The sequence below is a fragment of the Calidris pugnax genome, unplaced genomic scaffold, assembly GCF_001431845.1.
Source record: "Calidris pugnax isolate Ruff unplaced genomic scaffold, ASM143184v1 scaffold89, whole genome shotgun sequence".
Taxonomy (NCBI): domain Eukaryota; kingdom Metazoa; phylum Chordata; class Aves; order Charadriiformes; family Scolopacidae; genus Calidris; species Calidris pugnax.
In genome coordinates this window covers 5,343,674-5,360,053 of record NW_015090865.1, presented here as the reverse complement: position 1 = coordinate 5,360,053, position 16,380 = coordinate 5,343,674, and the positions used below count along the sequence as shown (strand labels likewise).

Sequence of the window (16,380 nt, the reverse complement as noted above, 5' to 3'; positions counted from 1 at the left end):
TTATTTTCCTCTGTAAAACTTAAAGCTCCTAAAATCTAATCTTCTGTAAAAGCTTTCAATAAATAAATAAATAAATACATACATAATTTTTCTTTCCAGACCAAAAGAGCTTTTATGCAGTGATAGTTTTAGGGTCTTCAGAGGACTTTTTTATTTTTTGAATTCTGTAGCTTTGGTTCCACTACCTCTAAGACTGAAACCTATAGAAATGTAAATGATTCCCTTTATAGTAAAGAGAAAATTGAATATAAAAAGACAACGATGCACTTTCTTCTTCTGTGGAAAACCACTTCCAATCATATTGGTATTCATCAAATTCTCTTGAGACCACTGGAAAATGGCCAGTATAAGATCTGAAACAAATCTGGAATTGTTTCTTGTTAGCCCTAAAAGATAAGTCTTTGGTACCTGTACACACAGTTCTTCATGCAGGTCCCAGGCACGAGGCTGGAAACCCAGGTTCCATTCCCAGTTCAGGAAATATTACCCCGTATTCCTCCATTTACATGATTTCTGCTCTAATACTTCATCATAAAAATACCAGGTGATTTCACATGCTTTTTGAATCAAAAATGGGATTGTCCCATGTTAAGTTCTGCAGAAAATGAAGCAAATGTTTCACAGTGATGAATTTACTAAATATTTTGGGTGCAAATTAATTTTTGCAACTCTCATGTTTAATATTTTAGGCTAAAAGGTACTATAAGTGTAGATAAAAAGTTTAATAAATGGAAAAGGAACGGTTTGAAGAAGTATGTGAAGAAACACTGTCCCAGTGCGTGGAAGCTGGAGGAGGGGTTCAGGGTGAAGCATTTCATCTTCCCCTCCAAGAGGAGTTTCTCAAATCAGCCTCAGAAAATTAAAGTGCAAAACAAAATTGCCAATAATACTAAACAAAGTTATTACAAAATATTTTGTCGTTTGATATAGATGAGATAATTTTTGGTATATTATGGTAACCAAAAAAAAAAAAAAGAAAGAAGAAAAGAGGTTGATCATGTTTGTTCCTTGAGGGTTTATCAAATGACAAACGATGTCAGATTTGAAAAGATGAACTTTAGCTCAAGTTCCAAGGCAGTTTTAAATGGCAAAGGAGTGTACGCAGGGTGAAGAGTTTAATGTCTGAATTCTCTCCAAAGCGACACTAAAATGTCTTTGTACAGCAGTTGACACCAACCCGCCTGACTTAAAATTTTTTACCTGCCAAGCAATGAGATCCTTTAGTTTTTCAATCTTGTCATGATCTTCTGGATGCTCGTGCATATATTTTTCAGTAAAAAAAGCCTGGTCAAGAGAGAGAAATGAGCAGTTATTTCAGAAAATGAATCAACGTCCATGTAAGAACCAACCACAGCAATGAATCAACCCAAAAGCTCTGCAAAACCAAATAACTACATATACAAATGAAAATTTGGGAAAGATACATTGAATTTAACGATGCTTAAAGATAAATACATCAATCTTTCATAAGTGGGCAGATGAGCACTTGGTGCTCAAGCCCAAATCTCATGGGCAGCTCTGTAGAGGACTTGGCACATCTCAGAAAGGTCATACCAGCAGCTCCCAGGACACAAGAAATTTTGGTGGATGAGATGGGTTAGAGTTACAGAAGGACATAAAAGGATGGATACAGCCACACGTCAGTCTGCAGGTCCCTTCTCCATTTATGTTAGAAATTACATATTGCTTGTGTGCTCGTTTAGAATGATTAATATTTACAACGTAAATAATAGATAGTGTATATAGTTCCCCTATAATGTTAATATCTCATCCCATATAACTTTAAAAGCTGATGTAAACGTGCAGTTAAGATTATTTAGACATATCTGCAGCTGACTGGGATCTCAGAAGTCTCTGCCACTGGATGAATCCTTTCAAAACTCAGGCATTTGAAAGCAAAGGTGAGAACTGCAATCAGTTACTTTGGCCACTGAAGTTCACCCAGAAATTCTTGCTTTAGCTCCGATGTCCAAGCGCGTGGGAATGTCAGCAGTCTCCATGTCTACCTCGCCCAAGCAATTGTCCACCAGGTCCCTACAGAAGACCTCTTGCTGCTAAATACATCAACTCTGTCCCTGCCCAGGGCAGGGGGATTGGAACTCGATGATCTTTAAGGTCCCTCCCAACCCAAACCATCCTCAGTTTCTAACTCCTACCTCAAACACAGAAAGTCAAAAACGTTAACTTTGACGTTACCTTCTCATAGTTTGCGAACCCTCCCATGACTGCAGGATCCACGATACCGTTAAGTAGCATCGAGAGAGGGTTAATGGGGAGATTTGGGTCATTTAAATGCTGCTGCACCATATTATTGATCTTATCGTTTGTCAGCTGCATGGTTTCTATCGCGTTTTCCAGTGGACTGATTTCAACCTAAAATACAAACAAAAGGAGGTTTTAATCAAGGAGCAGAGTCCTTCTCCGCCAAACACCACCATTAGAAACATTTCAGGAATTAACCAATAGCCAACAGAAAGGGTGGGTTCAGGCATTTAAATATTCAGTATCTATACACGGCGGTAACTGATCCGATAATCGATTATCAGTGGAAAAAGATAAATGTGTTTCGGTGCGGTGGGAGGGATTACATCTCAGCACAACAGCACAACACTCCCAAAGGCTCCGAGAGGAATCGCTGAGGTTTTGGGAGGATTACGGAGAACATCAGAGATTACGAGTCGGTGAGTTTTAGCAGTACAAAGAAAATCCATCTTAATGTAACAATAAGAAAGAAATGATAACTTAATGTGGGTTTTCCGATGGCAAATGTAATCCTAAGCAGCTCAAAAATCACCATTATTTTTTTTGTTGTTGTACAGTGATTATTTTGGTGTATTCCCAAGGGAAGGGAGTTTAATATGCTGAAGAGTTGACTTCTAAACTATCTGCTGTGCTTTTTCCCACAAGGTCACATCATCTTCATCTGAAGGCTGATAATTAGAGGAAGACACTTTCTTCCTCACAGAGGCTGGGCTTCAATGAGGAGAGCTCCTCAGACACCTTCATGGGGTGAATTAGCTCTTATGCTGTGCTTTACTTTAATAGACTCATCTCCAACTATTGTTTACGGCCAGATACGGTGTCTTTCAGAATGGCAGTTGCTCACATTGAAGAAACAGTATTAAAATATTTAAAATCTTGCTAAAATATGTATGTTTAGTGAATGGGCTAAAAATTACCAACCCAGAGCGTAGACAGTCCTCACTGGAAGACACACACTACTTACATTAAAAAAAATGAAGTGGTAGGAATAGAAAAGGAAGGTTAATTGAGGCCTGTGAGGGAAACGCAAGTGTATATTTGATTACAGCCTCATTTGCATAAATGCTACATAAACAAAGCAGCACTTCTACCTGGTGATCAGTTGCTTCCCATGTTTCTGAGAACCACTTATAATCAAATCTCTTTAGTTGCTACTCTTAGGCTTGCCGTCTGATTACAGCGAGGATGTTTTGATTAGCATTTTTAACGAGCTTGGCTGGTGAATTATTCCGGGAGCAGGAGAGGAGCCGGTGTCGGTGCCATGGCTGTGGAGGGGCCCCGGCGCAGACGGACAGATGATGTCTGTCCTTCAGAGCCCAGTCTGCTCTGGGCTCAAACTGGGACTGGCAAAACAAGGCCACGTTCAACGTCTGATTGGGCAGGAGCCGCTGCAAACATCCTACGCTAAATTTAGGATTCTGTCATTTGTATTAATGGGCTTATAACGATGCAATAATGTGTTGATGAACCATTGCTTTTAAAGCTCTTGAGTATCTACAGAAATTAGCACTCATTGAGCTGACAGACATCTTTTTTGACTTTTCTGTATCAGCAATCACGGCTTGCTTTCTCTTTCTCCTCTTTTACTACTCTTACAATCCTCCCTCTAATTTTTTAAGAGCAGATGGAGAACTGCCGTTCCCATCCTCCTGCTACGACGTCTGCTTTGAATCTTATTGAAAGCTATTTATTAAAAATATCTACACTTGTAAATGATGAGCCCTGTTCCAAGAAGCTTGTTAAGTCTGGACACTACACAATCTATTCAGGGAAACAGAAATGATGTACTTCTCCTACGTCTGCAACACTAAAAAGTTAAAAACCAAGCCAAAACAAAGATTAATATCTGTACTTTTTAAAACCAAGTGCAATTAAAAATCCAGTTTCTAATCCACTGGTTGGCCTCAGCAAATTTTCCCCCTAGAACTATTTGTGTCCAGCGAAAACAAATCAGGTACAGAATAATGAATGTGTAGGACAAATTCCTTGCAGATAATGAAGAGAATGAAAAGGTTTAGGTAAAAGTACTCAGAAGGAATTTAAAAAGCAAATAGATTTAAGGAAATTATGCATGTTCCTATGGGTTATGTAACAAAATACACCGCATTTATTAAACTACTCAGTTCTCTCAGCACTGAGCTGATGTGATCTCACCTCTTCCTTCAGAGATACTCCGGTGCCATCAATAAAACATGAAACGTGCCCAGCGACTTGAATTTATCGCGTTTAGTAAAACGTCAATAATATCTGTATCCATAATCAAAACTCAGCGTTACGGGGATGTAAACCTTGTGATCCTGCTTCCAGCCTTGTAGCTGACAGGAATGTTGACGAAAGTCAATACAGATTTTATACTAAATATGGCAGGGCCAGGTCAGAAGTTACCCATTGCCGTCTTCCCACATATTATTAAGTTCCATTCCCGTATCGTTTTTCAGCTACACGACTAATATCATCCTTACAAAAAGCTTATAGGAAGCTCTCTCCCAGGATTGATGCCATTTTGGGTGACAAGAGCAGTGTTCAAGGTGTGTGTGTCCAACCTGCCCAGTGAAGCAGCCTGGCAGGCTCCGCTCCCGGCGCGGAACGGAGAGAGACTTTCACCAGATTTGCCAGCTTTTATAAAACGACACTTTTTGCCATCACGAAGATCAAACCCAATCTTCTCTATCAGGATTATATTGAAAATACAAAATTCATTAAAAATTCAATGCGTTTTATTCAGCTGCCTATTACTGTCAAACATCACATTCATATTCTGTTACTATAGATACCATAATAATTTTCTGCATTACTTCTGTTCATCTAAATACAACTGTCCAACATAACCTCAATGGAGCAATGAAAAAGGTTTTAATTAATCATATGCAAATTGTTCTTTTCCTTTAAAAATAAGCCTCACAAGAGAGATTTGAAAACCGCAGTAACAATGTTTTTATTGCTACTTAAAAATTACAGCTGCGTAAGAATAATTTAATCTTAAAGGCGTTTAATGGCTATGTCTTATCCAAACAGTCTAAATGGCAGAACAGAGAAATGCCTAATTTGGAGTTACGCTGTGAGGTTGCTGGGGTATATTTTAGCAAACTATGGAGAAGAAACACAAACAACCTTTAATCAGAAATGGTAAGGAGAGAAGAGATGGGGACGCACACAGTGCATTCCATTTAGGGTGTATTTTGAATAAATGACAATCAAAATACCCCAAATCCTCTTAGACAAAATTCAACCTGATGGAGCAGGGTTCCCCTCTACCACCTCAGTGTGATGTCTGAGCTGCTGAAAGCCAGAAATACTTTATAAAAGTACTTCAAGCACTTGATTGGCCCTTGCCCTAAAGGCCTGGAAGTTTCTCCTCTCTTGGGAGTGGAAAAACATTACCTGAGTTACCCTCCCTCAATAATTAGCATTCTCAGTGAGCAAGTTCCCTGGTTTTAGGATGCCAGATACAAGCCCATTGACTGCTCAGTGACGGAACTGAAGCAGAGTCACACAGAAATATAAATGCTCCCTGGCTGTCAGAGAGCTCCGTTCCTTTTTGCAACCTTAATAAAGCCAAATTGATCTTACCATGAAAACTGATTTGACTTCAAACCACCTCAGAATCCCCGGTAATTTATACGCCGTCACATAGATGGTTCTCTCAATCCACATATTCTGCAAATACAACACAATCATCCCGTTATCAGATTATCTCAAGCAAAGCCTCAAATCATTAGCATCAGGAAAAGGAGCTGCAGCATCGCAGACATCGGGGAGCCAGGGGGGGATTTCAAACGGTATCTGCTCGGGGAAACGATGGAGCAGCACTGATTTAAATGTGATACATGATTCCCTAGAGAACAGCTGCTGCCCTTCCCAAGGAAACACCACACCAAAAATCCACTGGTTTTACTGGACTGTCATTTTTTCCATGAGAGGTTTAAAGGACCATCCTCCACAAAACCACAACATGGTGCTGTAGGGAATGTTCCTCCTCCAGGAGGGCAGAGGAACGGAGGGATGGGTTCCTGGGCAGGCTACGGCATCCCATCATCTGAGGTGCCAAGACCCATGGTGGGAAAGCCCTGAGCAGTTGGGTCTGAGCCCAGAGCTGGCCCCAACGGGGACAGGGTTGGACCTGAGCCCTCCTGAGGTCCTGTCCTGCCCTGCATTTGTGATCCTGCGATTTCAGGTGAACTGCAAAGGCTTCATTGCACCATCTCCTCATGGTTTCGAATTTTAAAATACATAATTTAACATCTCTGCCTCCATATGTGTGCAGAGGTTCCCAAACAACGTCAAAAAATCCTCTTGATCCAATTTTGTTAGAACTGGGAGATGGTGGTAGTTCATCTCATTTATTGTGAGGCTTTTTTAAAACTGAATTGTTTATTCCATCTTCCATTTACAGAGGAAGAGCTTTCAAAGGGATTTAGAAATACCTGGTTTCTTTTTACCTATACTCAGAACCTATTATGAACTGTAGTGCTCTCTAGCACTCTACTTTAGAAAAAGAGGGTTTCCTGCCTCCTCAACTGAACCCTCGCAGATTAGAAAATTAACAATTTTTGATATAACAGCCACCACGAGGAGCCAAAGGTACCAAAGGAGCCTCTGAACAAACACCCAAGTCTTAGCTGTAGGAAAAGAAATACTCAGTAATTATTGGCACATTGATCAGATTAGGGCCTGGGACTACACAGAAAACCAAGTTCCTCGCTCAAGAAATGATGCATTAATTTATTACTTTAATTACTACTTCACTACTAACTGTGCCCACCAGAACCCCTGTGAATAAAATGGTGTCTATAAAAAAAAAAAAAAGGCAATCAAGTTGATGTAACCTGTTGTAAACGTTTTGATGGATACAAGCTGTGCTCAAAGGGAGTTTTATTGACCATTACATGAAACATATGGTTTAGTTAAGAAAAAAAAAAAAGTTAAAAAAAAAAAAGGGTATTGCTGCAAAATGATTTTGAAGAGATACCTGAGTAGAATCTTCATGGCAAGACAGGAATTGGCAAGAGACATCTGTATTTTCAGGTATAACCATTTTAAATGTCTTTCTCAAAATAGTTGGTTTTTGACAAAATAAATACAGTGTTGCCCATTTTTTCCTACTGGTATAAACCAGAAGACGATAGATTGATTTAACTGAATTTCTACGAAAAATAACTACATTTAAACTTAGGATTTATTTTTATCAACCAAAACATAACAATTCAGATTCTCAAAATGAAGGGGAATAAACAAGCAAACCCCCAAAGTTCTCTATTTTCTTGTTTTTTTTTGTTTTACCGCAAATTCATTGTCCGGGTTTTTCTCTCCTTTACGAACAGGGCGCGAATACTCAAACCTCTGGACTTCATTCACCCTATAGAAACTGCAAAAAGAGGGAAAAACACCATCAAAATCAAATGGGAATTGCTGTTAAACTCAAATTCTGGGAAAAAAAAATATGCATAAATATAAAATGCTTCTGGGATCCCCGTTTTCCAGTGGGTTGGATGGAATCTCTGCTCATACTAAGAATACTCATGGAATGTCCTCCCAATTCCTGCCCTCCTTGGCTGCGCACAGATTTGTTATACGACAACAAGAATTAGTTTAAATGTTATAAAGGCGACCGATAGAATTGCCAAACCAACCCAAACTCACCTGACGATCTGTTCTGACACTGGCCTGTGAAATTTAGACGGTAAATCCAGTTTGGGCTTCACAGTAAAGCACTGAATATCTGAATATTCCGGGGTTAAGAACTGAAAAGTGAATTTCAACCAGGCAGAAGAGGCGGCTCAAGGGGAACACGGAGAGAGGACAGAACAACAAAATTCACGTGTTATGCCCGTAAAGGCAGAAACACAACACTCTCCTGCTCGTGTTGGCCGTAAATCTTCGACCCACACAGCTGCAGGAGCCACTCTGTGACCTAAGGATACACTGCCCAGAGGAGTTCTTCATGTCATCGCCCGGTGGAGATGTTGTCTTCATCTTCTCGGCGTTGGGAAACTGAGTCAATAACCTGGCCTCAAAGTCCTCCCGCCGCTCGTACTCCTTCCCCCGGTAAATGAAGACTTTGTTCTGGAAACAAAGAGAGAGGTGAAAACCCAACACACCAGCACCTGCAGGGACAAACTGGGATCTCAGAGGCATTGACTCCAGTGCTGGTAAGTCAGAAATTCCTCACACTATGACATAATCAATAGTTTACAATTATTTTAAGCCAATTCAATAAAGCCCAAATGGATTTCCTTCCCTCTGGACTCAGTGCTGAGATCATTAAGCACAACCTCACCCACAGGCACCTGCATAAACCACACTAAATTCAACGGGATCCAATACAGGATCTCAAGGATCTATAAAACAGGCACCCAGTGAAAAAGTATTAAGACAAATTATGTCCTCTACCGAATCCCAGCTCTCCCCCTGTAACTCCTCTCATCCACCTTCCCCAGCTAACGGTGGAGTGGATGTAAATAAACAGAATTAGGCTTTTTATACACAAACATTTATTAAAGGGCACTGATGTGAGCAAGCAAGAGCGGGAGAGAAAAGTATAAATAGAAAACATGCCGACATTAGGCAGAAGGTCCAAAACCACTGAATCTTTCAGAAAGACTGATACACCCTACACTCCATAATTGTCTGTTTTGCCATTTTCTGCTGTCTGAACACAGCATAACCTTTAAACTAAGTATATTGTCTTTCTAAGTATTGGTTTCTTCTTTTCACAATAAAGAAAATTAAGATACATTTTATACAGTCCATTTATATACTAAACAAGCACATTAAATTCTAAAGAAAAATGGAAAAGGCGACTTGCATACTCTTAACTGATCCAACATATTAAACTAAGGTTTTGTATGAACATAACGCTTGTATCTGAATATGCTTAACCTCATTACTCAGCTCAAAATGAACACTTCGTGGAAAAATTATGCAGCACTTATTAGGAAAAGGGCGTTATGACCAGGGGTAAGAAATTGGAGGAGTTTACATTTGCTCGGTGGGGCTTAGCTCTGCACTGGTGCCCTTTGAAATGCACAGCAGATGAAAGGATACTCTCTGAGGAAGAAAAAAAGAAAAAAGGGCAGAAGCCTAAGAAGTGCATATAGACCTGTAATTCATGTATATAGACCTGTTATTCACAGGAAATACTGCAACAGAAGAAAAAGCGTGCATCGAGGATTTTCTCAGTCAGCAAGGCACTTATTAGCCTATTTTTCAGAGTTTTTATCACCCACTCATTACAAACTGACCAATCCACGAAGCTTTTGTTAAGCATGGTGTTTTCCCATGGTTACAAAAAACCACCCCATTGAGTTGTATAAAGAAAAAGCAGTTGAATGTGACTCTGCGAAGTCAGCAGTGACTGTATCACGCATTCAATGTTTTGAAGATTCCTGATCACGCACCTCTCCCCTACCAGACTATCATAAAATATTAATTTAACCATTTGCTAGAGAAATTGGTTGGTCAATCTTAACAGGGACTCCTTCTTAACGGATATTAAATATTTTTTGCCTGGTAAAAGTTAAGAAATTATTAATAAGCGTTTCACAAAAATCTTATTGAAGCTTTTTCACTCAATGTACCGCAAACATTTTTTGCTGTCTGGCACCCGAGGAAAGCTGTTGCGCGCCCGTTACTCTGCATCTATTTCAAACACCAGAACAATTCTTAGTTTTTCTGCATCACATCTCTTCAGAGTTGGGTCTTTCCACACAGATGGCAGCTTGAGCAGCATCACGCCTTCGTGTCTGCCACCCAGACGTGGCTCTGCCAGTTTGCAGAACTGCATTGCTCAGCTCTGGGGCAGCTCGAGGTGCCGATGGTCCCACTCAGAGCCTCTTTGGTATAAGTTTTCCGCCCATAATTTGGAGACCAAGCAGTGGGCCAACATCCGAGAGCTCATCTCCCAGTTTTTGAGGGTCTGCACACAGAGGATGCTGCAAAAACACACTTTTAGCCTGGCAGGAACCCCCTGGGGTCAGCTTTATCCCTTTCAGCAGCAAAGAAGCAATACTTTGATGCACTTCTCAGGAGGCATAAATGGTACAAGTGCACCCGAAATGCAGCATCCCGGGGTGCATGAAAAGCCACACACATTTGCTGCTCCTTGGGATGACTCAAGAATTTCAATTTCCTCGCGTGGGCTTTAGTTAGTCAGTGGAAAAGGAGCCTTTGTCCAAATGAGCACCTGAGTTTTATTTCTTGTTTCTTATTTCTATTTTTGAATAGAAATAGCCTTTCCCTCCTGCTCCAAACACTTGTCAAGTTTCTGCCTGGATTTCTGCTCCTAAGATTTCTGTGAGGGAGAGTCACACTAAGACAACTCTTGCCTGAAATCACCATATGTTTGTTTCTTTACAATTCACCATAAATACATATTTTATATGCACTTTTTTAAGACCAGCCAACCACAAGTAACCTGAGAAAACCAGCTTAACCAGCAGCCACTGGATTTATCCAGTGAGCTGGGCTTCAGCACAGGTTTGAGCTCGCTCCTGGTATTTATTCTGGTACAATCTGTGAGAGTTAACATGAAATTACTCGGTTATAACCAGGAATTCATCTCCTCAATAAGTATTTCCAGGAGGAAACCCACTACCAGCCCCTGGCCTGAGACTAAATCTCTCAGAGTCTCCTGGAATCAGAGAATAATCTGAGAATAATAGTAATAATTTTATTCTTCTGTCTCTTGAACTGCCTTAATCTACTGTAACTCTTCCACTGGGGGTTGGAGAGAGATTTTTTCCAAACTGAAAATCCTCACTCTTAAGACAGATAGAGGCAGTGCAGCAGCTGAAGAGGTGACGTGTTATTTCCAATTGTCAGAGCCCAGAGAATCACGACACAGATGCAGTTCGGAGGCACCAAACCCCCACCCTCCTTCAGCCACTCATTCAACTCCTTAACAATCCTGCTATCAGTGGCAAAAATCTAAAATGTTATTCAACTTACCTGAATACTGGCATCAACCAAATGACGCACGTTTTAAACTGACACACAACCCAAGAAAATCAATGATAAATGACTGCTTTTAAAGGTAGCACGCACAACGCTGATATTCCACTTCATTTTAGTGACTATTTTGGAAAGGATACTCACATGAAAATATGGACGTACAAAAGCCTTCTCTACCATACTCATATATCTGTATCTTATATACCTGTCAGGCAAAAATGCCACCGTTTCAGATGGTGCTGGGTTTTGCCCTGATTTATGGTTGGGGTGGTCTATCTTCATTTCTAGTGATAACCTGAAGAAGTATGAAGTATTGGACATGTTTGAAGAAAAAGCTTCTCTACTAAAATTCAACCATTCAATATTAGAAACTGGAAAGGAAAAACCCCATGTTTGTTTCATACACCTAAAAGCCAACCATCAACATTAGGTAGATTGTAAATAACACACTGACATACAATAATGTACTTTATGAATGAGGGAAATTTCTAAGGCAAGAAAGTTTGCTGTCACCTGTGGAAGAAGGGGAAACCTTACCCTTATGAACGTAGGAAATCCCTGCCCGTAGTATCCAACAGCAAAGTAGTCTGGTTTTGGTCTTATCACTTTCACAATGTTTTCATAGAACTGGGCTTGCTTCCTCTGCAAAATAAATAGGAGGGATTTTAATGACCTAAACTTTAAGAAGATTCCCTGTACTTAAGCTCTAGATCTCTTGTACATGTATCTCTAACTTAAAGATAAACATGTTTCATTTCACTTAATTTCTTCACCGTTTTATCACATACACGTGAGTATTTTGAAATTAACTAGACTCTGCAGCCATTGTTTTAATGCTCGTCGTGGTGAACCTGTCTGTTCCATATCCAGGATCTCAATTTTGATGAAGGTGAAGAGCTTCCAAGGCAGCCTGAATTCCTGGAAGCGGCACTGCCGATGCCAAACCAGCGGAATAACGGAGCCCGTATCCCTAAAGCCAACTCCTCTCGATGGTGCTGACTTCTCAGTTTGTGGCTGTTACATTTCATTACATTTTTCTGCTCATTCTTTTCCATATTTACAACTATTTATTTGCATATGGAAAGCGCGCAGTTGAGAATTGCAGAAAAATATGAGTTTTGGAATAAATACACGCATGTCAGATGCCATCTGTTTTCGATGCGGAAACCTTCTTTATCTCAAACGATGAAATAATAACAAATGTGCAGCTTCAGACGATCTGTTCATTAGCTCAGTCTATTACTTTCTGTGAGAGAACGAATTCTGATTTGAGGGGAGGTTTATTACAGCTCCCCTACGATAGATAACACTAAATGGCAAGAAGACTACAAAGACCCAGATCTGCCGCACGTTCCTCAGCTCACCTCCAGCAAAACTATTTTGTCATCTGTGAATTGTCTCGGAGGCTAATATTTAATATTGCTTGAACAAAAGAGACAATAGGGAGAACAGAAAGAAACAAAAAACTTTTAAATTTTATAGTGGGGGAAAAAATAAAAAAAGAAGTGCTGGAATGCTAATGCTGCAGCAGGAAGAAGAGCCGATGGGGTGTGTGAGACCTGACTCACACAGGAGAGCAAATTTTGGTCTTTGGCTCATTAGGGCTGAATGCCCAACACATGCTGGTACTAATTCCTGTGACATCTCCCTCAAGTTCTCCTGTCTGATAAATAAAGAGCAGATAAACTCAGTGGTTTGACCTGAGAATTGGAAGTTTTGTGTTTTCCCCAATTAGAGGAGGAAGAACTTCCATTTCCACACACTAACGAATCTCACCTGGTCTGTAGCACTGCCCGGAATTAAGTCACTTAATGTAACTATGACATATTTACTGTGCAAGAAAAATGGGGAAAAACACATAACTTGGTATTATTGGCTGTCAGCTACAGTGTACAAAGTTCAAATTCAGACTTCTGCTCCAAAAATGGGTACAGTATGATAAGTGAAGAGAGGCTGTTTCCATGACAAAGCTGTTCATGTTCCCGTGTTGCAAGCATAAAGGAGATGGAAAATTAAAAATGAGGGACTCGGAGAGCAGCTACCCACTGGTGAATAATCATATCTGACACAGGAGAATCATTTCTAGCTGAGGAACAATCTCTACCAGACTCCTTTTATATTGCAATGAAGAATATCCTCTATTGAAGGCAGCCCCACGGGCAACAGCGCAGGCAGCAGGCCAAGGAGGACTCTTCTGGCACATCACAGCACCTGAGCAATGCTCTGTGTCCTCATCCCCTACCTCCTGCTCTACAAAGAAACGTGAAAATAGCTCCACTGACCAGTTAGGCCAATGAATACCATCAGCCTGGCACTAAAACTAGCTCAACCACAGGAGGAGGACCTTCAAAAAGGGACATACGTTCAGCTGTGGAGAGCTGGAGGGCAGAACCATGGACAAAACAAGGAAGAACATGCAAGGGAGTGAAGAAACCAGTACATTGAGACAAGTGATATTTACCTTTATTCTTTTCTCCCCAAGAAAGGAGATTGTGGGGAGATGGGAATGGAGATACTTGAGGGGAGGTGGCCCCAAGCCATCCTCAAACCGAGCACGGGTGTCAGCGAAGGGAGAAGGTGCAATGACACCGTACGAGTGCCCAGCTCAGACAAAATGGGACAAAGTGGATAAACAATTCAAAGAAATTCAGGATGATCTACTCTGGTGAGTGCACAGGCAAAATCACAGAATGGTCAGGGTTGGAAGGGACCTCTGGAGATCATCTAGTCCAACTCCCTGCCAAAGCAGGGCAACCCAGAGCAGGCTGGACAGGAATATCCAGGTGGCTTTGGAATGTCTCCAGAGCAGGAGACTCCACCACCTCCCTGGGCAGCCTCTGCCAGGGCTCTGCCACCCTCAAATGCATCAAAAACCTGGAAGTCAAGGATTTTCAGAACCAAACTGGAATCATGTCACCAGTCATGTGAAACTGGTTGAGCAGTTATAGGAGGGACAGTGACAGATGCCATTTTTCTCTTTTGAGAAGAGCAGGAGAAAAAAATATGGTGCAGGCATAATGAGTGGGTAACGTCAGGGCAAAAATAACTGACTGTAGACATGAATGCTTGGGGATTATTCATACCTAAAAAAAGAAACGTGAATATGGAAAGACACTTGAGAGAGAATGGGGATTTTTTTCATGTTCCCATTTATATTTAAATTCCAAATTTCCTTTTATACCCCAAATACATCAGCTTAACATTACCGAAATATTTATCTTTCAGCTAAAAAAAAATAGAATTCAATCTTTTTCAGGCACTCCAGTGGTAGCCAGTTAATCAACATTTGTCCAACAAAGCCAAAGCGGGCATCAATTTCTGCATTTTACTGTCATAAAAGAGATTTCAATACAATTTTAAAAGGTTCGAAATAAAATTGTGAAAAAATTGTTGCAGTGCCTGTGTCATTAAAAAACCTACCAGCAGTTCACTGAGTTGTTCATAATCAAACATTTCATTTTCATACTGTTCTGCAAGTTCTTTACCCAAGGCAATGGCCTCTTCCCACATCTGTTGGAAAAAAAATCACAAGACAATAACAAAAAAAAGCTGAATTACATACCTTGGTTAAACAACAACATTGGAATAAAATAAATCTTAATAAAACACAACAAAATGCATTGTGTCACACGCCTGAAAACACTGTGCCTCTGATGTGCCAAATAGCTGTGGCAGCACTACCCACATGTCTCTATTTAATGCAAATCAAGTCAAATGATCAAATTGCTTCAGAAACAAAACGATTCCTGCAAGCCCAATGAGATATCCAATAATGTGTAAACACGGCCTGCCCACAAAGAAACCCAGAACCCAAGACTTCGGATAAATATTGTTGATCGATTACAGCCCATAATCACCTCTCTCTCCCTCTAATATCTATAATCTACATTAGACAGGACAGGCAATTTGCAGATATTGTTTTGAACGAATATTCATTATATTTCCATTGGTTCTCTTTCCTCTCTTGTCCTTCAACCATGAAATTCAGCAGCTGTCTCTACTGACCCAAGGAAATTTAACAATATCCTTCAGCTCTTCAGAAGCCAACAATCTTAATGAGGAGCAGCGAGAATGTTTTTAAATGTGCATTTTTAATTTTTTCTACTTTAAATACAAAAGAACCACTCAAACCCAAAAAAAGATGCTCAAATTAGCACACCAGGCTATCTAAGATCAAACTTGATGATCTGCCTCTTCTGCTGAAACTTGGCTGGCATTGCTGACCTGACTTTATTAAAAAAAAAAAGAGATTTGGATTGAGTTATAAACCCATTTTTTTCGTATTATTCTTGGTGTTAAATTTAAATCCCCTGTCCCCACCACCTAATTTTCCTCTCAGCCTCAGGCCATGTGTTCCTTGTCCTGGTGAAATACTGGGACGAGTGGCTGGATGAAGGAGAGTTGAGGAAAAGGGCTGAACACACGTTTCCCCACCCCTCCCAGGAGACATCCCCCTTTGGGAACGAAGAGCTCAAGATGAAGAACCACCACTGCTAAAGATGGTGGGAGTTGGATAATGGGAGAGAGGAGGGGAACGGTGCTCCTGGGGAAACCTGCACTTTCAGGTACGGGTAAGAGATAAACTGACTCTTTTTCTATCCTACTGCAAACACACGATAGAAGTTCCTCACCGTGGGAAAAGCCTCTTTCCATTTTTGCCAGGCTCTGACCTGGCCCCTCTCCAGCCCAGGATCTGTCTGAGAGAAAAGCACCACCTTTTTCTTGCTGCTACCTCTTAAAAACCTTTCTCAGCTCCAACACCTCTCTTCTGAAATCCGATTGTCCGGTTCAGTCCCCCGAAGGAACACCAAGAACTTTGTATTATAACACTCAATTTGTACAATATTGAGTTTCCTGAACTCCAAAGGTCCATGAGTCCATTAACCACTTGCCTCGTCCCTCGGCCATTTGTGCAGCTGGATTTCAACATCTGTAACAGCCCCAGAAAAACCCCACCAAAGCCAGTCATCTTTCCAACGTCGTACCAGAAGCAGGAACTGGGTGTATAAAATCAACCCTCACAAAAATTCCTCTGTTTACTATGGAGCAAATTAATTCAGGTGAGGACAGCACGGCTGTGGCAAAGGATCCTGATAAATGCAATCTATATTCTTGAAGGTCACTAACTCCCAATCTGCTGCCTCGCAGATTTCCTGCCTTGGAAGGTTT

General features: G+C 40.7%; 1 protein-coding gene across 1 annotated transcript in view; it reads right to left on the bottom strand.

Moving 5' to 3' along the window:
* DOCK1 (dedicator of cytokinesis 1) overlaps positions 1-16,380 on the bottom strand; it is a 294,524-nt gene that overhangs the window by 26,469 nt on the left and 251,675 nt on the right. The window contains exons 39-46 of the mRNA XM_014945313.1: positions 14,632-14,721; positions 11,749-11,853; positions 8,184-8,325; positions 7,903-7,981; positions 7,543-7,627; positions 5,833-5,919; positions 2,197-2,373; positions 1,201-1,284 (exon numbers count right to left, since the gene is read on the bottom strand). Of these exons, the coding sequence (XP_014800799.1) occupies positions 1,201-1,284; positions 2,197-2,373; positions 5,833-5,919; positions 7,543-7,627; positions 7,903-7,981; positions 8,184-8,325; positions 11,749-11,853; positions 14,632-14,721 (849 nt within the window). The remainder of the gene's footprint in view (positions 1-1,200; positions 1,285-2,196; positions 2,374-5,832; positions 5,920-7,542; positions 7,628-7,902; positions 7,982-8,183; positions 8,326-11,748; positions 11,854-14,631; positions 14,722-16,380) is intronic.